Source organism: Octopus sinensis, linkage group LG22, assembly GCF_006345805.1.
Source record: "Octopus sinensis linkage group LG22, ASM634580v1, whole genome shotgun sequence".
NCBI classification, from domain to species: Eukaryota; Metazoa; Mollusca; class Cephalopoda; order Octopoda; family Octopodidae; genus Octopus; species Octopus sinensis.
In genome coordinates, this window is record NC_043018.1 from 15,883,072 (window position 1) to 15,909,155 (window position 26,084).

Here is a 26,084-nt window from a genome sequence, read left to right on the forward strand (position 1 = left end):
ATGTATATAAAATACATACATACACTACTTGATAGTAGTTCATTCCACCAAAACTTCCATAAAGACCAACAAGTGAGACTTATACATGTTGTTTAGTATTCGGTACTAAATATCATAAATCAGGTATTTTGTCGTACCAAACAGCCTCCTCGACAGTCATTGAACAAATCCCTGAGACAACAAAGTGTGCTAGCCAGTCGCTGTGAAGAACAGGTAATTAAGTAGAAAATTGTAGAAGTCATAAAGTGAAATCATAGCCTCCACACGCCAACACCGACACCTTCATCCAGAATATGGCAGTAAAGGTCTACAAAGCGGAATGGAGCTGGGAAATTTATTGTTCTATACCAACACTAAATAGTCCATTACGTGAAATGAGCAAACATTAAAGAAAGAACTATTGATTTAGCTGCTATATTTAATATCTTTTGTTAATATATTTAATATACTTAATGTTTTCGCAAGGCAGAATCGCGAGTATGCCAGACGTCCGTCGTTACATTCTCAGTTCAAATTCCGCCGAGATGGACTTCCCCTTTCATCCTTTTGAGGTCGATAAAATTAGTAGCAGTTGAGCACAGGAATCGATGTTATCCACTTAACACCTTGTCCGAAATTTCTGGCCTTGTGCCAAAATTTTTAACCAATATTTTCTACGGGCTAAAATGCGTCTCGAACTGGCAGAATCTTTAGCACGCTGTCCAAAATCCGTAGCTTCATTTCTTTCGTTTTTATGTTCTCCATTGAAATTTCGCTGATGTCGATTTTGCCTTTCATCCTTTTGGGGTCGATAAAATAAGTAGCAGTTGAACATTGGGATTGATGTAATCAACTTAAACCCATCTCCCAAAACCATCTGAACTTGCGCCAGAGTGCGAAAGCAATATTTTCTGTTGGCTATATATCTGTACACAGCCTGTTTCACTGTACTGAACGTCGTCAGTATCAACTAACGAAAGCCTAGATAATCAATCATCAGTTTATTTCAGCACCTTCACGCTTTCCATCCATTCACTATCGCACGTTGAACGCATTCCAACGACAGTTGCCTGAAGCTTGAAACGCAATAATCCGGATAACAAATATCACAAAAAAAACATATCATTAAATAAATAGTATTATTCTACCACACCAAGCAGTTTCTAGCAATTAGTTTTCACACAATTGCGGTACCACCAGTGACGTTTCGTGTATGAATGCAACGAACTCAAAGCATACAGAGCGCACTGCATGTGTATAACACACAAATAAATGCAAATAGCAAATTCGATTTCAATATTGATATTTCATCATTTATGAAACACTGCTGGAATATGTTGCAATATACATGGTGAGGGCCGTGTGTGTGTAAATATATATAGATAGATAGATATATAGACATATAAAATATGTGTGTATGTATATATACATATATATTTGCACATATATACAGACACACATGTATATATATATATAGTGTGTGTGTGTGTGTGTGTGTGTGCATCAATGTATGTATGTGTGTGGATGTGTGTGGTTTGTGTATGTGTTGTCCCTGGGTGGGGATGCACGTGCGCGATCGTGCAAGGTTTCAGTTATATTGTTTTGAATATCTAACATTACACGCATGCTCAGAACTTGCCCAAGATATATATGTGTGCGTGTCTAGATAGATAGATAGATAGATAGATAGATAGATAGATAGATAGATAGATAGATAGATAGATAGATAGATAGATAGTAGGATGAAATGGTTAAGGAGTTCGCTTCAAGAAAAAACATGAGAACCCAGGTTTGCTTCTGCTTCGTGTCATTTTCTCACGTCTCAGCTCGATCCTACCTTATGATGAGCTAAAATGAATAAGCGGAAACTGCATGGAAGCCTACTAAATGGATTACTCAAGGAATTCATTACAGGCAGCTGTCTCACCGTGTCAGGTTGATTCCACCTGAGAATCACATTAAGATCTATGCATCTTTGGAATTCTCTCTCTTTCTCACTTCCTTACCAACCACACGGTTCCGGTTTCAGTCCCACTGCGTAGCATCTTGGGGAAGTGTCTTCTACTATAGCCTCGAGCCGACCAATACCTTGTGTGTTGATTTGATTTGGTCGGAAACTGAAAGACGCCGTATATATATATATATATATACTCTTTTACTTGTTTCAGTTATTTGACTGCGGCCATACTGGAGCACCGGCTTTAGTCGATCAAATCGACCCCGGGACTTATTCTTTGTAAGCCCAGTACTTATTCTATCGGTCTCTTTTGCCGAACTGCTAAGTGACGGGGACGTAAACACACCAGCTAGAGGGACAAACACAGACACACAAACATATACATACACATACACATACATATATATATACATATATACCACAGGTTTCTTTCAGTTTCCGTCTACCAAATCCACTCACAAGGCTTTGGTCGGCCCGAGGCTATAGCAGAAGACACTTGCCCAAGATGCCACGCAGTGGGACTGAACCCAGAACCATGTGGCTGGTTAGCAAGCTACTTACCACACAGCCACTCCTGCGCCTATATATATATATATATATATATATATATATATATATATATTATATATAAGAAGTTTGTATATTATATATATATATATTATATATATATGTATATGTATATAGACATGTATATATGTCTATGTGCATATATATATATATATATGTGCGTGCATGTGTCTGTTTTATTTTCATCTATTTGTGTATCGTTTAATTAGAGGCGGACGAAAAATATCGCCTCTGAAGATTTATGACCTTCCGAAAATGGTGAGTGGACGCTGACCTTAAAGTTTGTTATAAACTGGATTCTTCTAAGAGTCCCCACGAAACTTATGATGGTTGTAAACCGGACGACATGTAGTCCGTTAATGTGCGTGATTTGCTGTTTAGAGAATTCAGCTGACGATCATAAGGTGGCGGGTTTTATTCTAGGCGACGTCGTTTGTCCTTGAGCAAGACTCTTATTTCATGTTAGGCTCATCCTTGCCATATTCCGAGTCACGCTGAACTAAGGATGCGTGTGTTTGTGCGAAGGCATAGGGCCAAGTGGTTAGAGCCGGACGAAATACTTAATGGTATTTTGTCTGCTGTTACGTTCTGAGTTCAAATTCTGCCGAGGTCGACTTTGCTTTTCATCCTTTCGGGGTTGATAAATTAAGTACCAGTTACGCACTGGGGTCGATGTAATTGACTTAATACCTATGTCTGTCGTTGTTTGTCCCCTCTATGTTTAGCCCCTTGTGGGTAATAAAGAAATAGGTTAGAGCAGCGGACTCGCGGTCGAGGGATCACGGGTTCGAATCTCAGACCGGGCGATGTGTGTGTTTATGAGCAAAAAACCTCCAGCAGAAAAGTAATGGCGAACTTCGGCTGAAACTTTGGCCACAACGTTTTCTAAGTCTTTCTTCCTGCATTTAGAAGCTCGCCTGCGACTGACCGGCGTCCCGTCATATAGGTGGGGAACCAATATGCCAAGGAAACCAGGTGACCGGCCCTTATTAGCCTGGTACAGCTCAAGAAAGAACAAACAACAACATGTTTGTGTGGTGCTCAACCACTGGCACGTTCATTTCACGAGAAGGTTGTTCCATTGATCGGATAGACTGGAACACTCGTCGTCGTAACCGACGGAGTATCAGTTCTATATTAAGTGCAATACTAAAAAACAAAAAGACACGTATTCCACGCAGTCAAAATAATGACTTGATTTAAACAATACACAAACATGCATACTATCGTAATAACACAGATACATTCATATACATATATATATATATATATATATATATATATATATATATATATATATATATATATATATATATATATATTATAGTTTCTTACACACACACGTGAATACATACATACACTCATAAACGTACAGAAGCACTAACACATACTGACATATCATATTCCTCTACACATTCTCTGTATATTTGTTACTCTTCCGTCTCTCTCTTTCTTTCTCTCTCCCCCTCACTTTCTCTCCCATACAGATACTTACAGACACATACACGCACGCACACACACACTCAGAGTCATTTATATTCTCAGATATTTATATACAGCCAACTAAGACAAACTTGACACGCACACACACACCCTACTCCCAAGATGTCGTTAGTTAATTATATGAAACAATTCCATCAAGCGGAACAATATAATGTAATCATGAAGTAGATCTCGCTTATAACCAGAGGGACGCCATTGTGTGTATAACAGTATATGTGTGTATATGCATATATATATATATATATAGATATATATTATATATATATATATATATATGTGTTGGTGTGTGTGTGTGTGTGTGTGTGTGTGTGTACATATATATATATATAACATATATATGTATGTATGTATATATACATACATATAATATATATATATATATATATATATATATATATATATATATGTACATACATATATATACATATAAATATGCATATGTGTATATTTATACACGTATATGTATATTCATGTATATGTGGGTGTATACTCTCACGTAAATATACAGAAATATGCATTGGTATATACATATATGATATATACATATATGATATATGTATGAATGTAAATGTATGTATGAATGTAAATGTATGTATGTATGTATGTATATATATATATGTATATATATATTCATATATTCATATAGTATGTACATATATATATGTGTGCACGCATGTATACATACATACGTACATACATACATACATTTGCACACGCAAGCAGTGATTGAAAAATACCTTTAGCCTTAATGTCGACTGGCTAATTAAGTATCTCGTCATACCTCTCACTACATCTCCTTTCAAACCTGTCATCTTCGCATAACAACCTTCCAACATTATCACGATGTGTCATTATTTCTTTCCCCTGACCCAAGTTCCCATAGACTGCTACGGCTCAGAAGTTCCGGGATAGCTGGACTCCAACCGTTCATACTTACAGCAATTCTAATCCTAGTTGAACTGATTATACCTGCTCAGTTTAACAAGATTGCCGTTACATTGTTTCATGTTTAGAACAGAATTATCCTCGTCTTATTTTATAATAAAATATTTCTAAAGTATATAAAATAGTCCTTTCTACTTTAGGCACAATCTGAAATTTGGGGGAAGAGGACCAGTCGATTACGTCGACTCCAATGCGTAACTGGTACTTAATTTTATCGACCCCGAAAGGATGAAAGGCAAAGTCGACCTCGGCGGAATTTGAACTCAGAACGTAACGACAGACGGAATACCTATTTCTTTACTACCCACAAGGGGCTAAACACAGAGGAGACAAACAAGGACAGACAAACGGATTTAGTCGATTATATCGACCCCAGTGCGTAACTGGTACTTATATAATCGACCCCGAAAGGATGAAAGGCAAAGTCGACCTCGGCGGAATTTGAACTCAGAACGTAACGGCAGACGAAATACCGCTAAACATTTCGCCCGTCGTGCTAACGGTTCTGCCAGCTCATCGCCTTATGTATTATTCGTTTCTGCCGTCTGGAGAAACAGAAATGTCCAAATCCTATTGCCAGCAAATTGAAGAAGTGAAATTAGCCAGGAAATATCTGGAAGTGGTTAATGGACAAAGACCTATATTCTTACATAAAAATGCCGGCCGCTACATTACAAATTAGATCACCAGAGTAGTTATGAAATATTCTCCAGAATTGTTACCAACAGACCATCATGTATTTGGTCACCTCGGATATTTTATTTGTGACAAAAAGTAAAAGGATACAGACCCATTTAAGTCATGAATGACCATGGGATTTCACCTAGAAAGTTCCCCTCCGAGGCACAAGTCCGGGCAAGATTGCTTCATGGAAGACCAGCAGTCGTCCATGCATGCCAGCCTCCTCTCTCCATGCCACTGATGTTATCCAAAGGAAAGACAAAGGGGCCGATACAGCTTGGTACCAGTGACATCGCAATTCATTTCTACAGCTGAGTGAAGTGGAGCAACGTGAAATAAAGTGTCTGGCACAAGAACACAACACACAACTCGAGGAATCGAACTCACTACTTCGGAATTGCGAGCTCGACGCTCTAAGCACTGAGCCATGCACCTTCACCGGGCAAAATGTAAACAAACATGTAATGACTAGAACATTTGAATAATGTATAGCTTCAAAAGATAATAATTCTTTCGAGGGAGCACATACGTTCCCAAGGCGATGGTTGAAAGTTGTTGAAGCTAATAGAATCTATTTTAATTAATAATTAATAAGAAATAGATTTTACTTATTCATAGCTTAGTGAACATTTCATATGAGGCATTCTAATGTGTGCGTGTGTGTGTCTACGTGCGTTTGTTTGTGTAGATATACTTATATGTCTGTAAGTGCGTGTGTGTTTCTATGTCGCATATAATTATATGTGTGTATATGGATGCCAATATACACGTGTGTGTGTATGTGAATGTATAGGTGTATGCGTGTTTCGATGACCATAGTGGACCTTGTTGTTCTACTATATGGCTCAGAAACCTGGACGTTATCAAAGAAGCTTGAGAGGCGGTTGGATGGAACCTACACTCGCCTCCTTATGAGAGCTCAAAATCTCTCGTGGAAGCGCCATCCAACCAAAATGCAAATATATGGGAAACTACCACCTGTGTCATCTCTTATGAAAGGTAAGAGAATCCAGTTTGCTGGACATTATTGTAGAGCTGAAAAAAGGTAATTTCTACTCTTCTCCTCTGGAAGCCATCTACCCGCAATACCAGAGGGCGCACACTCTCCTACCCTGATGTAATCTCCAGAGATACAGGCATCCAGCAACAGGACCTCCGTAATGCCATGATGGACCGTGAAGTCTGGCGTAGCATGGTAAATTTCATTGTCTCGACCACGGTCGTACAATGATGATGATTGTTGTTAAATCATGCTCTTTAACAATCCATTCCATAAGCCTGAGCTCAGGAACAAATCTCGACCGTTTAGTTATTTTTACTTAGCAATCCATCAAACACACCATTTTAATCCCCTTCCCATGGTACTGTGCCTAAGTACTGGAAGATTTCTTATTAAAATATACACAACACCGTGCCTAGGTACAAACTCCATTAACACAAAAGTACAAGATTTATAACCGGACAATGATTACAAGTTTACAAAATACAACATTTGTTATGAATAAATCGATAAATGCAGCTTTATTCGTCTTTAATCTCGTCGCAATTATTATTGTCTGGTCATCAGCTTTGTAGCATTATGCAAATGAGTAGTATCTCCTAGTTACAGACGTGTTTTTATTTAAATATGGAATAGCTTTCGGTGACTTACGTTCGGTAACTTAGGATAGAGACCTTGGTGTAATCTGGTTGATGCTTTTTTATTTTTAATGTACTTTGAAAATGAGGCTCAAGTTTCATCGTGAGGCCTTCGAGTAGGTGAGAGGAAATACGTGATAGATGTGAAACTGAGTGTGTGGATGTGTGAATGTGTGTGTATGAAATTAATGGAATGACAAGGGAACAGGGCTTATGTAATCGCTTTCAATAGCTTACAACTGTTTCTGCAGTACACTCACAGATGAGTGGTGTGCATCACCTTGCAGCTTCTTCGGAGCCATTAAATATTTAATGTCTCCAAAGCAAAATCTTAATGAGTGTGTGTGTGTGGTGTGTGTGTGTGTGCAAGTATATTTAAGTGCTTTTAAGTTGATTAAACGCATGTGCCTGGTGTTCTCTTACCATATGGGCAGCCATGACGGATTTATTGGGCTTCGTATATTTGTACTCCAGCGTCACTTTGATGGCATGGATTGCTCTCTCGCTCAATAAAAGTAGTAATTATTTGTTTTATTTGCCACCAGGGTGACGGATAAGGGAACTGATACACAGACACTTAAAGAGTGAGGATTTACATAAAATGGAATAAATTCAATGTGTACATTACTACATAGTATTAACAGGCGATGATGGTGCGATCCTCCAAATACAGGAGGAAGTCCAAAGCAAGAAAGGAACACTATAAATCCTGAGTCAACCTACTTACTACTAGCACAATACCAAGTGTACCTCTTTCGTCTTTAATTTTCAACCTATAGAAAAACATCGCAGATGTACGTGTGGCTGTGAGGAGAAATTGTCGAACCACCATCCGTGAGTTATCAGAGGAAGTACAGACGAGCTACGATTCAGTTCAAGACCAAAAGATGTCTTTGATTGTGTGGAGAATGATGAAAACTTTCTGAAAACCTTGCGTAGGCCTCTGGGCAGGTATCACCAAGCTTTTGCCAAAATCTGATGCAGATTCTCAGCTCAGCTTTCCCTGTCATTAGTTCAAGCAGCGTTCAAGATCAATCTGTGCCGAGTGGCCTTCCTTACTCTGCGGGCTTCAGCTTCGTTACTATGGCAACATTCCGGATACTTATTGATCAGTCCACATATATATATATCTCTGTACTTCGATACATTAATTATTGCGCTTGTGTGTATATATCAGTGTGTTAAAGTTAAGTTAAAGTTAATTTTTTGGCTCAAGAAGCAAAAAAGCAAGGCCATTTAGGGGGACATGGAGTTATGTACAGGGAGGGTGTTCATGCAAAGAGTTCAGGCCATTTCTGGTCAAGAGAGACTTTGAACCGAGCGGTCGTCTACATCTTCACTATCTCGTCCGGCAGCTTATTCCACGGATCCTGCGTGCGTGCGGGCACAGCAGTGATGTGTTATGTATATATGTATATATATATATGTATATATATATATAATTTATGTGAATAGAAAGATGAAATAATCTGTAGTAGATTAATCAAAAGTTATAAAATTAACCGATACCTTAGTAGCAAAATCACAGCAGTAAACAGCACGTTGGAGGTACAACCATCTGGCGTTGCAACCGTGCGTTGGTGCGGATAATTGAAATAAAACATTATTGGTGAATTGAAGAAATGGAGCTGAACGCAGATTGAACAGAAATCGTTTTATTTCATTTACACGTGTTTCGAAACACGTGCGAATGAAATAAAACGATTTCTGTTCAATCTGCGTTCAGCTCCATTTCTTCAATTCACCAATAATATATATATATATATATGATTGCGGGCACCAGTGATACTGTTTGTACATGTGTTGAAGTGTATGTACGTGAACATGTGTTTATGCGAGTTGGTGCTTACACATCTGTGTATGCGTCAGTGAGTATATACACACAATTGTTTATGTGACTATGTGTACATATGTGAATGTGTGTGTGGCTTTCTACCTGTGCGGTAGCGTTATGTGTGTATTAACACATGTGAGAGTATATGTATGTGCCTATATAGATCAGTGTCCATACATGTTAGTGTGTGTCTGCGAGCACAAGTATGTGTGTGCATACTTGACTATAGGTGTATGTCTGTGTGTGTGTGTGTTTGTGTAAATAGGCAAACATTAGAAATGTGTATTAATTATGGAATCACAAATATCAGCAACAATAATAGGGCACAAGCGGTAACCATAACAACCACAACTTTTTCATAGCAACAAGAATAACAATCGCAAAAAAAACAGCGGCACCAACAACAGACGCAAATGATGACGGATTGGTAGAATCAGAAGAGCAGAGTTTCTTAAGGTGAACGACACGGAAATGTTTTGAGGCGTGGAAAATGAGAATGAGGCGTAAATAATTATCAATAGAACTCGTAATTAAATTTTAAATGAGAACATCTTTTGAATATATACATATATATTACCGTCACCGTGGCCGACCAGACCATCAGATGTTGTTACACATCGCTGGTCACAATGCGCTTCGCATGTTTTAGCCTTCAAATGACGCCACCGCGCTGGCTAGGCGAGCAGGCCAACAGAAGAAAGAGTGAGAGAAAGTTGTAATGAAAGAGTACAGCAGGGATCACCACCATCCCCTGCCGGAGCCTCGTGGAGCATTAGGTGTTTTCGCTCAATAAACACTCACAACGCCCGGTCTGGGAATCGAAACCGCGATCCTACGACCGCGAGTCCGCTGCCCTAACCACTAGGCCATTGCGCCTCCACATATATATATATATATGTGTGTGTGTGTGTGTGTGTGTGTTGTGTGTGTGTGTGTGTGTGTGTGTGTGTGCGGTAAGAAGCTTCCTTCCCTATCTCATGGTTCCGGGTTCAGTCACACTGCGTGACACCACGGGCGAATGATTTCTACAATAGCCGCGGGCCGACCAAAGCCTTCTGAGTAGATTTGATTGGCGGAAACTGAGAGAAGCCTGTCGTATATCTGTGTGTGTGTGTATGTATATATTTGTCTGCGTGTCATTGTGTCTTTGTTTGTTCCCACATCACCGCTTGATAATCGGTGTTGGTGTGTTTACGTCCCCGTGATTTAGAGGTTCAGCAAAATAGATGATAGAATAAGTAGTGGGCTTAAGAAAATAAGTCCTCGGGTCGTAATCAAATGACCGTAGTCAAATAACTGAAACAAATAAAGGAATGTGTGTATGTGTGTGTGTGCGTGTGTATCTGTTTGTATGTCTGTGTGTGTGTATGAAATATTTTCAAAGACAGTTTCAGCAAATAGTAGTAGTGAGACATGGTTATGGTTGCAGAAAGGACAGCTGATATAGGGAGAGAGGAATATTGTTAACAGCAGAGCAAGATCAAGCAGTAAGGACTAATTGGATAAAAGACACAACAGAAGAATAGGACATTTTCTTAAACCTCCTATAGCATCAATAGTATCAACAGTAGAGTAAAATAAGAATCAAACGGGTCCATAGGTAAAAGAATGGCTGAGAACCACTGATGTAGTTTATTAATCAGCCAGAAACAACAGCCGAATGTTCCACAAATGAGGCTCTGTCTTAAACAAGAAAGAACACGAGAGATAAATGCATTTATCTCTAGATACACTTTAAGGCAAGAGGTCATACATGGATTTCTTCTAATCATAATTTTTTTGTCCAATCAGTGATGACCTGAGGCTTAAATAACCACAACGAAAAGAACAACAACATCAACTTGGGAAGTCTCAGCTTCTGCGGTATTGAATTGTTTTGTATGTGTATATGCGAATGCATGTGTATGTGTATATTCATGTATAGATAGATAGATAGATAGATAGATAGATAGATAGATAGATAGATAGATAGATAGATAGATAGATAGATAGATAGATAGATAGATAGATAAACCATATTTCTATATAGTGAGGAGGTGCTCACATTAAAATTGCTCTTTACTCATGAGCTTCTAAATTCGCTCTTTGCGTGGATTCAGATTCAATCCTTCCGTTGTGTGTTTTTGATTCCGCCTGAAAATGAATGGAATTCATTTGGGAATGAAATTTGGTCGACGAAAATTGTATGGAATTGCGTCGGAGGAATTTTCTTTGTTACGTGACAGACTTCGGGTGACGCCCTGTTTAACTTCTCTACCACCAACAACAAAACCAAGAACAACAAAAACACCAATAATAAAAACAACACCAATAACAACAACAACAACACCAATAATAACACCAATACTACCAATACCCACAACACTACCACCACTACCTTCACCATCCAGCAACACCGCCACGACTTAACCTTTGATGCGTGTAGCGATATCTAACTTTGTTGCGATTATTTGAACCGGTTTTCTACTCGTATAATTTCTTATCTTCTCTCTTTTGTAATTTCTTATCTCGCAGGACTTCAAAATTTGTTTATTTTAAAGACCCAGAAGAAAGAAACGTTAATTGATTATAACTCTTGCTGTACTTTCTAGAGAAGATTGCAATTTTTGTGGGGGAGAGAAATCTCATCGACCCCTGCACTTAACTGTTATTTCTCTTTTTTTTTTTTTTGTCAACGCCAAAAAGATGAAAGACAAAAATTGATCTCGGTAAACAAAATTGTTTCCGCTACAGGCATCAAGGCCATAAATTTTGAAGGAAGGGAGTTGGTAGATGTCATCGACCCCTATAATAGACCGGTTCAGCATTTTATCAACCGCAGCTGGATAAAAGTAAGGTTTTACCTCTCTGGGTTTTGAAGTCAGAGCTTAAAGAGCTTAAAGAGCCGAAAGAAATATTGGTTTCAAATTTTGGCACAAGGCCAGCAATTTCAGGGGATGGGATAAGTTGATTAGATCGACCCGAATGCTCAACATGAATTTTTTTATCGACCCGAAAATGATGAAAGGCAAAGAAGATCGGTGTATTCTGTCAGCTCACCGCCGTAAGATGTCAATACTCCTTCCTATAAATAAAAGGCCTGAAAATTTGGGAAAGCCGAAAGAACACACTAACAATTCTTCGAATCATTAGATTAGAAGAATCATTTGTCTAATGGTTTAGTGGAGAGGCACTTCCGCTGCTTGTCTGCTAACTTATTAATCCAATGGGAGTAGGAGCAGGAAGAGGCACATAACAATATTAGAAATTTCGGGGAACGGTGTAAGTCTATTACATGGACCCTAGTGGTCAACCGGTACTTATTTTATCGGCCACGAAAGACTGACAAAGTCCAAAATCGGCGGAATTTGAACCCAGGACGTAAAGACGGACGAAATGTTGCTAAGCATTTTGCACCGCATTCTATCCATTCTGCCAGAGGTGGATGGGAAAACTGGTTTTACATTTTGGGACATTATGAGAGAAGGGTAAGCCGATTACAGCGATCCTAGTGATCAAATGGTACTTATTTTATCGACCACGAAAGGATGACAGCCAAAGTCTACTTCAGTGGAATTTGAACTCAGAACGTAAAGACGGACGAAATGCCGCTAAAGCCTGGCGCGATAATCATTCTGCCAGAAGCGGATAACAATATGAATGATTGTTAATGTGCAAGCACTGAAGAGAACACATTCCGATGAAAGAGACTGAAGAATAATTCTCAAAATATATGGACCACTAGCAGACTGATATAATGTTTAACTTTAGCATGATATCATCCATTATATAAGTATCATAAACGGATCGATATTCGAACTGACACTGTGAATATTGGAAATAGAACATATATAGAGAAATGAACGACTTCTTGGTAAACCTTCCAGGAGTGGAATTCTAATTATTGATCGGGGGTCGCTAACGTTTCTTACTAAATAGAATAAGAATACATTAGTAAAAAGGGTCAAAAGTCTGACAAAATATCCTTTTCTACTCTAGGCACAAGGTCCGAAATTTTGGGGGAGGGGGCCAGTCGATTAGATCGACCCCAGTACGCAACTAGTACTTAATTGATCAAGCCAGAAAGGATGAAGGCAAAGTCGACCTCGGCGGAATTTGAACTCAGAACGTGAAGACAGACGAAATGCCTATTTCTTTACTACCCACAAGGGGCTAAACATACAGGGAACAAACAAGGACAGGCAAAGGGATTAAGTCGGTTATATCGACCCAGTGCGTAACTGGTACTTAATTTATCGACTCCAAAAAGATGAAAGGTAAAGTCGACCTCGACGGAATTAGAACTCAGAACGTAAAGACAGACGAAATACCTATTTCTTTACTACCCACAAGGGGCTAAACATAGAGGGAACAAACAAGGACAGGCAAAGGGATTAAGTCGGTTAGATCGACCCCAGTGCGTAACACGTACTTAATTTATTGACTCCAAAAAGATGAAAGGTAAAGTCGACCTCGGCGGAATTTGAACTCAGAACGTAACGGCAGGCGAAACACTGCTAAGCATTTCGCCCGGCGTGCTAACGTTTCTGCCAGCACAGCGCCTTATATCTGACAAAATATCAGGTGGAATTATGTATGCTTACGTTCCGTGTTCAAACTCCACTGTGTTCGATGTTACCGTTCGTTCTTCCTGCATGTAATGAAAGAAGTACACGCTAAGGAATGATGTGTTAACCAAAAACAGCGACATTCTCTCTGAAAGGTTGCTACACGTTTTCTATCAAACAGTTTTCACTCGAAAAGGTTTAAGTCTCCCCAAAGCCGAGTCAGCTGACACTTGCCCAAGATTCCAAGCGCTAGAATTCAAACCGAAGTCTCATGGCAACAAAACAAATAAATAGTAAAGATTTCCAGGATAGGATCGAACTTGGAATACAAATGGCAAAAATATTAATTTCTAACATTGATACAAATCTTGGAAGAGATTTTAGCTGCTTGGCTCCTCTCTGAAGAAAAGTCGAGGCCTCGTATCTATGTTAAGCACCAATCTTAGGGAAGGAAAACCTTTTATGAAATACTAAATCGTTTGATTTTTTTTATACGTTACGCACTCGACCTAATAAAACGAGAGTGGAGAGTGTTAGTCTGTTAGATAGACCCCAGTTCTTTATTTTATGTAATAAATGGAAAGTTGACTACAGTGTGATTTGAACTCAGAATGCAAAGAGACGTAACACATACTAAAAGTTATTTTCCCTGACACTCTAGCAATTCTTCTTAACCCCACTCCTTATTAGAGACATAATGATATATATATATATAACTAGATATCTGCTCTAATTTAGAATAACACAATATAACCTGGGTGCTGTATCAAAATATCATAAAACCGACTTAATGATGTAATAATTATAAATTATCCGTAGACTGTACATGTGACCCAAATCCTTGTAACAGAGTCGAATGCTCTCAAGGCTTCTGGAAACCAGGTGGGAGATGAAGGTTAATGTTAAAATGTACCAAGGAATAATTTGTTTCCCAAAAGTAACGACAGTCTCTCAGACGGGTTGCTACACATTTTCTATCAAAACTGAGCCAGATGACAAGTGCTCAAGGTTCCAAGCGGTGGCAACGAAACAAATAAATAGTGAAGGTCACTTGGACAGGATCGAACTAGGAATACAAATTGGCAAAACTATTGATTTCTAACCTTGATACCAATCTCTAAATTTGGACTCGGGTGGGATAGGTGATTAACTCAACCCAGTATACAGCTAGTACTCTATTTCGTCGACCTCGCAAGAATGAAAGACATAGTCAGCCTGGGTGGGATTCGAACTCAGATGGTTAAGGATCGTGAGACGTCCAATCGACTCTGCCAGTCCACCGTTCTAATTACCGTAATATTGGTTTCAAATTCTGGGCACATCAACCCCAATGTTCAACTGGTCCTCTTTTTATGCGCGCCAAAAGAATGATAGGCAAAGACGACGCTGGTGGTGTTTGAACCCTGATCGTAAAGACGGGCGAATTGCAGCTAAGCATTTTGTCCGGCGTGCTAACGATTCTGCCAGCTCGCCTTTTTTAATTACCATAATATCAATAAGTGTGACCATAAATCAACACAACTCACACATCAACAACTACTCTATGAAATTACTAGTAAACAACAGTTGCGCAACCCACACAGTGCTTATCCACCCACTCCTACGCCGCCGACACAATCACCACCCAATAATATATCATACACTTACATAATCGACACCTGATAACATAACACACCCCAGCACCAGCACCACCACCACCACTCACACAACACCCACATTCAACACAATCACTTGTCAAAGACATAAAACAATTTACCTCACCCACCACTACCACCAACACTGCCGCACTCCACAACACACCATATTCTCTATCACCACTTAATACTAAAACTTAACACATCAACCCACACAACTCACACCCTTCAATGTTAAAATACTCAACAAAGCACACAACCCAAGCCCCTCTCCTCACGATTTAATTACAAGGCATCGGCTTTTACATAGCTCTTGCAGCATTTTTATAGCTCTTTACGTTCTGAGATCAAATCACGCGCTGTTCGACTGTGCCTTTCGTTTTCCCAGGACCGATAAAATTAAGAATACTAGTCAATTAGTGAGGGCCGGTCCTGTGCCTGTTTTGGGAATCATTATATAAGAAAACATCATCATCATCATCATCAACAACAACAACATCATGTTCATCCATGTTCTTGTCGAGCATTCCGTCGGTTACGACGACGAAGGTCCCAGCTGATACGATCAACGGAACAGCTTGCTCGTGAAATTAACTTGCAAGTGGCTGAGCACTCCACAGACATGTGTACCCTTAACGCAGTTCTCGGGGAGATTCAGCGTGACACAGTGTGTGACATTTTTGCCAGCTGAGTGAACTGGAGCAACGTGAAATAAAGTGTCTGGCTCAAGGTCACAACGCATCGCCGGGAATTGAACTCCCGACCTTACGATTGCGAACTGAATACCCTAACCACTAAGCCACGCGCCTTCACCTCCATGTTCTTACATCCCCCTTGTCATGGTCATCATTAGCATCGTCACCATCACCATCACCATCACCGCAATAACGTCAATGCTACAACACCATCAACTCGCACAAACTCACATACTACAGTCACCACCTGTTACTGTAACACAAACTGCACAACACAGGGTCTGTACAATCATCACCTGGCACCAATAAAACTCGAAACGACCCATACATCACATCTTGCGCAAAACACAAACCCCATCCAGCAAAATCAAACAACCCATGGGACATAACAACAAAGGGTCCAAACACTAATATAACACCAAAACCAATAAAATAAATAAACGAACCGAAACCCAACTGATGTAGAACGCAGACAATTCTAAAGCCATAAAAGTGACCAGACGGGTAGACCGGGTGGAGTGAGTAAAAATTTGAAGGAATCTGTCGAAAACATAACAGTAATGATGTTGATTTTATATATAATCGCTTCCGAATTAGGGACAGGGTTACAAATTTCTGGGGGAGGGGTCAGTCGATAGAAGTTGATCCCGGAATTGACCAGTCTTTATTGACTCCGCAAGAATGAAATATGTTGACCCGGCGTTATTTGAACTAAAAATGTAAAATCAGGGATAATTTACAGCAAAGTGTTTGTTCTGACCCCTTAACAGTTCGACCAAGCTGTTGCTTTTCGTAGTGATCCCTAATTTCGGCAGAAAACAAACAATTTGGAAGGAGGCGGAAGTCAGTCTCATCCACTGACCTCAGCGAGGTCTGTTAATTTATTTTTATCGACCCTGGAAGAATGAGAGGGTAAGTTGACAACGTCGAGATTCGAACCCACAACTTAGAGTCATACAATTTTGCATTCCGGTCTAAAGGTTCTGTCAATGCAACTACTTTAATAAAAATAATAAGTAAAAATCTTTTGACACAGGAACTGCAATTTCAGTGGTTGGGGTTAATCGGTTATATCGACTAATATTTCATTTTATCAAGGCGGCGAGCTGGCAGTAACGTTAGTTCAAATTCCGCTGAGGTCGACTTTGACATTCATCCTTTCGGGGTCGATAAATTAAGTACCACTTGTGTACTGGGATCGAGCTAATAGACTGGCCCCCTCCCCCAAATTTTCGGGCTTTCTGCCTAAAGTAGCAGAAAATATTTAAGGCGGAGATCTGGAAGAAACGTTAGCACGCCGGGTGAAGTACTTAGCTGTATTTCGTGAATTTACATTCTGAGTTCAAATTCCACCGAGGTCGACTTTGCCATTCATCCTTTCGGGGTCGATAAATTAAGTACCACTTGTGTACTGGGATCGAGCTAATAGACTGGCCCCCTCCCCCAAATTTTCGGGCTTTCTGCCTAAAGTAGCAGAAAATATTTAAGGCGGAGATCTGGAAGAAACGTTAGCACGCCGGGTGAAGTACTTAGCTGTATTTCGTGAATTTACATTCTGAGTTCAAATTCCACCGAGGTCGACTTTGCCATTCATCCTTTCAGGGTCGATAAATTAAGTACCAGTTGCGCACTGGGGCTGACCTAATCGACTACACTCCTCACACACACACCAAAACAATTTCAGGCCTTGCGCCTAGTGTAGAAAAGAATATTTCATTTTATCGACCCTGGAATGATAAAAGGTAAAGATGACCGTGGTAGAATTTGAACAGAGGACCTGAAGATCCAGCAGAAAAGCCACTAAACATTCTGCCAGCTCGTTATCACAAATAGCCAACAATGAGATCTGTACAGCTAGTTACGTTAACCACAGTATATAACTGGTATATAACTACTCGGAAAGGATGACACCAAACAATGTATAGTGATAATATAGTAATAGAACTAATAATATATATATCATAATATCGATAAAATATCATATAATATGTGATTCAAATTTTGGCACAAGGTCAACGATTGCGGGGAATGGAGTAAGTCGATTACATCGACCCCAGTGACTTACTGGTACTTATTTTATCGGCTCCGAAATGGCGAAGGGCAAAGTCAACCTCGGTGGAATTTGAAATCAAAACATGAAGAACGGACAAAACACTGCTAAGCGTGCTAACCATTCTACCACCCTGCTGCCTTGTATCACAGTACAATACTAATAAAATATCATAGCAACCATATTAAAATTGGGATCAAATTTTGACAAGAGGCGAGTATTTTCGGGGGAGGTGGGATGATTCGATTACATTGACCCGAGTGTTTAACCAAGTGCTTATTTTATTGACCCCGAAAGGATAAAAAGTAAAGTCGACCCCAGCAGCATTTGAACGCAAGCAATAATAATCTTTTCTATTATAGGCACAAGTCCTGTCATTTCGGGGAGTGGTAAGTCAAATACATCGACCCCAGTGCCCAAATTGTATTTATTTTATCGGCCCGAAAAGATGAAAGGTAAAGTCGACCTCGGTGGTATTTGAACTCAGGTTATAATATTGATAATCAATTAGCAAAACGCAACAAGAATTGTTTCAAACACAGATACGAGACTGGAATTTTTTGGTGAGTGAAAGATTGTCAATTATTATTAATCTCAGTATTTTGTTGGTATTTTATTTTATCGACCTTGGAGTGATGAAAAACAAAATTGATATCGGTAAGATTTGAACTCAGATTGTAAAGAGCCTGCACAAATACTGCAAGGTATTTTGTTCGACGCTCTAATGATTCTGCCTGGTTAACAACAATAATGGTTTGAAACTTTGGTACTAGGGCCAGCAATTTGGAGAGGAGGGTGAAGTCAATAACACCAACTCCAGTATTCAACTGGTATTTATTTTATCGACCCCGAACGTATCAAAGACAAAGTCGACCGCGGTGGAATTTGAACCCAGAACATAAAGACAGACGAAATGCTGATAAATATTTTGTTAATGGTTCTGCCAGCTCGCCGCCTTAGCACCAATAACAACAATAACAGATTCTCCGAAGGTAGAATTTTTCTAACGGAAAAGTTTATAAAGGCAACAAACCAATAACTAAGTACTAAACATCATATATATTTTGTTGAAGGTGTGTACCCTGATTACATGGGTGACGGATGAGGGTTTTTTTTTTTTATAAAATAACAAAATATGAAAACTATTGGAACGCACATGGAAGGGATCTCACTTATTGATTTCATTTCATAGTATACGGGATGATATGAACCCTAGCTCTATATAAAACGACGTAAGTTATTTTATTCTACAGAGGGGTCATTTATCAAGACACAATCAAAGAAACCCTTGGATTCAGGGCTGCTCTTTCTAGCGAGGAAAAAGTGCTCTGAACAAACTGTATAAATGAGTCAGTTATATTTTTAGCATGATGCAAATGAACTCGTTCACCCGAGCACCCCCTCCCGAGTGACTTTCACTCACCTTTCAATACAAACGTTGGAGAGCAGCAACTACCTCTCCCAGTGAAAGTTTTTCAGAGTTGATGAGTGCAAGGCTGGAAAGGAGCAGACACGCATCTACCAGAAAATGGGACACATGTATAACGAAATGGAAAGTTGACGTGGACATGGGCTTCAACTTAATATCTTCTATTAATATTATTATTATTATTATTATTATTATTATTATTATTTAGTGAGATAGCAGTGCATGCCATTAAAGTGACACTGGGGTAAAATATACAAAGCCCAGTATTATTATTATAATCATTAGTAGTTGTAGTAGTAGTAGTAGTAATAGTAGTAGTAGTAGTAGTATTAGTAGTAGTAGTAGCAAAATCACACCAGTTTTCGAATGGGATGCGAATAATAAAGAAATGTTACAAAATGCAATAATAAAAAAATGAAACAATAATATAGAGAGGAAAAAATAATGTTTAAATTAAAAAAGAAAACAATTTTTTTGAAGATAAAAAAAAACAAACAGAAAGAAGAAGAAATGTAAAAGAAAAAACAAGAGTAAAAAGAAAAAAGAAAAAAGAAAAGAACAAGGAAAATGTTGGGGTTTAAAAGTTTGTATTTATAAATAAATAAATCGAACTTACATTGGAATGAGCGGCTTGGAATTTTTTTGTTTTTTTTTTATGTTTTTTTGTTTTTGCAAAATAGCTTCGATAACAAATGTAGGCTTTAACTCCATATACGATTCAATATACACATCTTTTTTTTTTTGGCATAATATAACCACATATATATACACACACACATATATATATATATAAACATATATATATACATATATATATATATATATATAAACACAAATATATACACACATACATACATATACATACACATAGACATATATATGTATATATGTACATATATATACATGGGTATATATATCTATATAAATACATACATTTATGTAGACATAAATATGTGCACACACATACAAGTACAATCACAAGAACATCAACATCACATACATGCGCCCTTTAATAGTCTCCTGATTATTTTTCGGGGTTTACGCTTTACTTTGGACCAACTGTTTATTGACAAAGCAGAGACGAACACACATAAATATCGACAGACGCATAAACATAAGATAAATTGCGAACGAATTCACAATATTGTCACCTGCTCTGAAATAAGGCGGGTTTTGCTGTCCTTTCGACTACCATTCTGTGTGATTGTTTTCGACGTAGAATTTGTGGAGACCGTCACTTCTTTGTTGTTTGGTGCGTACGTGTAACCATCGTCGTTGGCTGTATAAGAATTAGGTAAAATCACTCGACGGAAAGCTTCCCGAAAGTCCGTGTTGAATATGCTATAAATGATAGGATTTAGGGAAGAATTGGCGTAGCCGAGCCAGGTAAGAATCTTAAAGGCCAATGGAGGGATACAAGTCTTGCATGCTGCAGAAGTTAGGTTCACTACGAAAAATGGGGTCCAACACAATAGAAAGACGCCCATTATGATCCCTAACGTAATCGCGGCTTTGTGGTCGGATAAGGACCCGTCGTACCTCTCGCAGGCGTACGTTCGTCGTATGTTCCTGACGTGTTGTTGAGCCGTACTGTATAATTTACAATAGATTGACAACATGACTATACAGGGGATGATAAAACTGATGGTGGAGGAAATCACAGCATAGATGGGGTTAATGTCGAGGTCACAGCCTGTCCGTTGAGTCGAAGCGGCATCTGGGCTGTGCCAACCGAGATGGATTGGTAAGAAAGAGATGAGAAACGAACAAACCCATACTACGCTTATGATGATTGCTGTCCGTTTCTTTGTCATCCAGTTTTCATAATGTAAAGGGTCACGTATGTGGATGTATCTGTCCAAACTGATTGCACAAAGATTCAATATGGAAGCTGTCGAACACATCACATCTAGGGATATCCAAACGTTGCAGAAAGGCCGCCCGAACACCCATTCTCCCATGATATCGTTGGCCAGAGCAAATGTCATCACCAACAAAGACACCAAAAGGTCCGCTATGGCAAGAGATACGAGGTAAAAATTTCCGATTTTCCGCATCTGTTTCACTTTGAACACGGCAACACATACCAAACTATTTCCAACAACCGAAACTAGAATCATAATTGATAATAAAAGTCCAATAATAATTGTTTTGGTCGTGTTAGAATGATTAGATTCCTCTGGAGAGTTGATATTGTTGTTGTTAGTGTTGCTGTTGATGTTGTTGTTGGTGTTTAAAACGATGTTCTCAGTTGTATCATTGGAATCCAGAAAGTTTGAATAGTAATAATAATCCTCGACATTCGGGTCACTGTCAAAAAAGACAGATATATTCACTGTTGCATTTAACAACATCACTTCGAAATGAAAAAAAAAATGGAAAAAAATATATTTGTGTTTTTTTGTTTAAATTTGTTTATGTGTTTTGTGTTTTTAATCTTTTTTGTTTGTTTTGATTTTTTCTTTTTATAATTTTGTGTTATATTTCGGCTGTTATAATTTATGTTGAAAAGGAAGAAAAATTGTTAGGCTGTTGTTTTTTCTGTTTTTTTTTTTTTAAATATGAATAATCACAAATGACATAGAATTTATAAAACAGAATTAAATAAACAAGAAATGTTGTGTTGAGAAATATGTATTGTGACCGATCGACCGAACAGGAACAGACTGGTAAGCACTCATACATACACACACTCACACACACACACACGCACACTACACGCACACATACACACGCATACAGTTGAAAAAGTTGGTGCCAGTCCCACTCTTACTGTTACACTGATCTCATGGCACCGTTTGCTATTGTAGTGATATGCCAAACTTCATCACGTAACACTTAGCTATTGCTTTAGACTTCACAACACTGCAAGTAGCCGACGCAAACCGACTTCTCGGTCCCACCTCTTCGAGAACTTAACCAATCTTGGAATTCTTCCATTTTATGCCGGCATCAATTGTGGATTTGTCAGTGAGAGAATGTGTGTGAGTGTACGTGAATATGTGTGTGTGTGTGTGTGTCCGATTGTTTATCTCTGTGTCTGTGTGTAAGCAAGGATAGGCGACTGTAGTAGATGTGAGTCTGAGCAGTCGTTGCCCCGTGTGTGGTTTATTTCGCACGTGTGAGCATGTGCGCTACGTCGCGGTGGCGGCGACAGCGTGTGTACGTGTGTGCGTGTGTGCGTGTGTGCGTCTGCGTGTGTGTGTATGTGTGTTTTGTATATGAACTACGTATGTGCCTGAACGGGTCTGCGTCAGCACAGCGATACGTCAACGTGTGTGTGCGTGCGTTCGATATGTAGAAAAGTTGTGCTTTTATATAATTTGTTGAACAGGTGAGTAATTTAAACATATTATAAAAAAAAAATACGAAGGGAATTTTATCAGTTTGTGTATGCGTGTGTGTGTGTGTGTGAGAGAGAGAGAGAGAGAGAGAGAGTGAGTGTGTGTGTATATGTGTGTATCGTTATTGTTTATTATGTGTGTGTGTCGTTATTATTTGAGGCCTTGCAATATTCGTATGTGTGTTTATATGACTGTAGGCATAGTGAAACATATACATACATACATGCATACATACGTACATACATACACATATATATCTATCTATCTATCTGTCTATATATATATATGTATATATATATATATATATATATATAATATTATATAGTATAATAAAATGTAGTACGCCTACCTACTATAACATACTACATATAAATATTATGTAATATATATGTATTTATGTATGTAAAGTTGTGCTTGTATCTGCAGAGTATAAAAAGTATATTCGTCAGTATAACATCACATATAAGTAAATACAAACAATATTATCATGCGATCTGTGTTAAATATTTCATATATTCGTTTTGCTGCGTGTGTGTGTGTAAATACATATATAAATATATGTGTGAGTATATGTGTGTGTATATATGTGTGTATGTATGTGTGTGTGTATGTGTGTGTGTGTGTGTGCACATCAATACTTCCTTAGCTTCCGATGGTAAACTCCTTCACCCAGAATCTTGTTGTCGTTATGTGTGCGAAACATTGGAGGTTCTGTTGGGTTTTTTTTGTTGTTGTTTTTTTTTCGTGCAAAAAAACAAAAAGAACAAAAACAAATGTATCTCCACTTCCTCGTCACCGTTTCATCGGCACCTCAACCGCCGCCACCACCACCTCTGCCTCTGCCTCTGCCTCCGCCGTTTGCTTCCTCTGGCGAGACTAGCGCCACCACCATCATCATCATCATCATCATCATCACTATCACCACAACCATCCGCATCTACATCATCATCATCATCATCATCATAACAGCAGCAGATACCACCGTCTTTTCACCTTCATCGCCATCAGCTTTCCCGCCTTTATCGTCGCCATCGCCGCCATGTTGATCCTCCTTATTAGCCTTAGTTCTGCTGCTGCTGCTGCTGCTGTTTATTATTATTATTATTAGTATCCACAAGTGTTGTTCTCGTTCTTTTTGTTGTTGTTGTTATTATATTATTATTATTATTCATTGTTGCTGCTGCTGTTGTTGTTGTTGTTGGCCGTCCACCGTCGCAAACTCTGGCGTTGTGTCCGGTTCAATTCTTTTGTTTTTTAAAATATTTTTTAAGGAGTTTCAACGCGTTTTTTCTTTACTTTACTTTACTTCACTTCACTTTCAACCTTCTGATCTTTTTTACGGCACGTATGTGCGTGTATGTGTGTGCATGTGTATGTACATGTGCGTGCATATGTGTGAAAGTATATGTGCACGTTTGTGTATATGCATGTGCATTTCTGTGTATGTGTGTGTGTGAGTGTGCACGCGTGTGCGTGCGTTATTGTAAATCAGTATGTATATGTATATATATATATATATATATATATATAATATATATATATATATGAGTGTGTGTGTGTGTGTCTGTATAAATGTGTGTGCGTGTGTTTCCTTTATAGAACGCAAACTCTTTTCCTCGATCTCACTCTTTCATTGCTGAACTTTTTCTCTCTTTCATTTTCACTCTCTATTTCTCTATCTATCTCTTTCTCATTCTCTCTCTCTCTCTCTTCTTTCTTTCTCTCCCCCCAGGCATGGGCTTTCATCTCCTTCTCTCCCTATCTCTCACTCTTTCTCTCCCTCTTACTCCTCCTCCTCCTCCTCCTTAACCTTCCCTTACACTTTCCTCCCTCCCCTTCACCTTTCTAAGCTCGTCATTATTTCCCCCACATTGCTTCCCCTCCTCCTCATTTTCTACTCTCCCTCCACTATCTCACTCTCTTACTGTCTCTCACCTTCTCCCTCGTCCTCTCTCTCTCTCTCTCTCTCCATTTCCTATTCCAGCTTCTTCCTGTCTTCTCTTCCTCACACCCAACCTCTGCCTTCTCCCTCCTCTTTCTTTTCATCTCATACTCTCTTACAGTCACCCTTTTCCTTCACACACACAGACACCTACACACACACACACACACCTACACACACACATACACACACACACAAACTAACGCATTGAGTGACTTGCACAACACTTAGAGTAGACGCGCATTGCGCGCATTTGAAAATGAAAGAGTATATATATATATATATATATATATTTTACTTGTTTCAGTCATTTGACTGTGACCATGCTGGAGCACCGCCTTTAGTCGAGCAAATCGACCCCAGGACTTATTCTTTATAAGCAAAGTACATATTCTATCGGTCTCCTTTGCAGAACCGCTAGTTTACAGGGACGTAAACACAACAGCATCGGTTGTCAAGCGATGTTGGGGGGACAAACACAGACACACAAACATACACACACATACATATATATACATATATATGACAGGCTTCTTTCAGTTTCTGTCTACTAAATCCATTCACAAGGCTTTGGTCGGCCCGAGGCTATAGTAGAAGACACTTACCCAAGGTGCCATGCAGTGTGACTGAACCCGGAACCATGTGGTTGGCAAGCAAGCTACTTACCACACAGCCACACATATATACCTTCGGAAAGCGGAGTAGATGAAACAGGGACAAGTGAAGAAGGGGAATATTCCTTATGTTGTATGTCTTGTTTCTCAGCTTTTTTTTTGTTGTTGTTTGAAAAAAGTTCGTTTCCATGTTTTTGTTTTTGTTTTCGTTTCTCATTGTGTTCAACGTTTTTTTAATGTCCTGTACGCATGTATATATACATATATGTATGTATATATTTATATATCATGTATATATATATATATATATATATATTATATATATATATACATGATATATAAATATATACATACATACATATATATATATATATATAATATATATATATTTAAAGATGTTTATACATATATATATGATGTATATATATATATATATTTGTGTGTGTGTTTATATACAAGGTTCTACTGAAAAGTTCCTGGCTTTGAATAAAAGAAAATACAGAATTTTATTCAAGATATTCCCCTCTCAGTCCTTTAGATTTTTCAGCCTCTGTAAAAGTTCTCGGAAGGTTGAGCCTCCAACCGGGCCTTTCGCGATACTTTTAAGTCAGGGACTTAAAGCCGGGAACTTTACAGCACACCCTTGTATGTATGTGTGTATATATATATATATATATATATATATATATATAATATATATATATATACAGAGAGAGAGAGAGACA

General features: G+C 38.6%; 1 protein-coding gene across 1 annotated transcript in view; it reads right to left on the bottom strand.

The window, feature by feature from the left end:
* Positions 1–22,870, bottom strand: part of LOC115223272 (dopamine receptor 1-like) — a 102,539-nt gene extending 79,669 nt beyond the window's left edge. The window contains exon 1 of the mRNA XM_029793778.2: positions 20,611–22,870. Within this exon, the coding sequence (XP_029649638.2) occupies positions 20,611–21,813 (1,203 nt within the window). The 5' untranslated portion in view covers positions 21,814–22,870. The remainder of the gene's footprint in view (positions 1–20,610) is intronic.
* Positions 22,871–26,084: the final 3,214 nt, after the last annotated feature.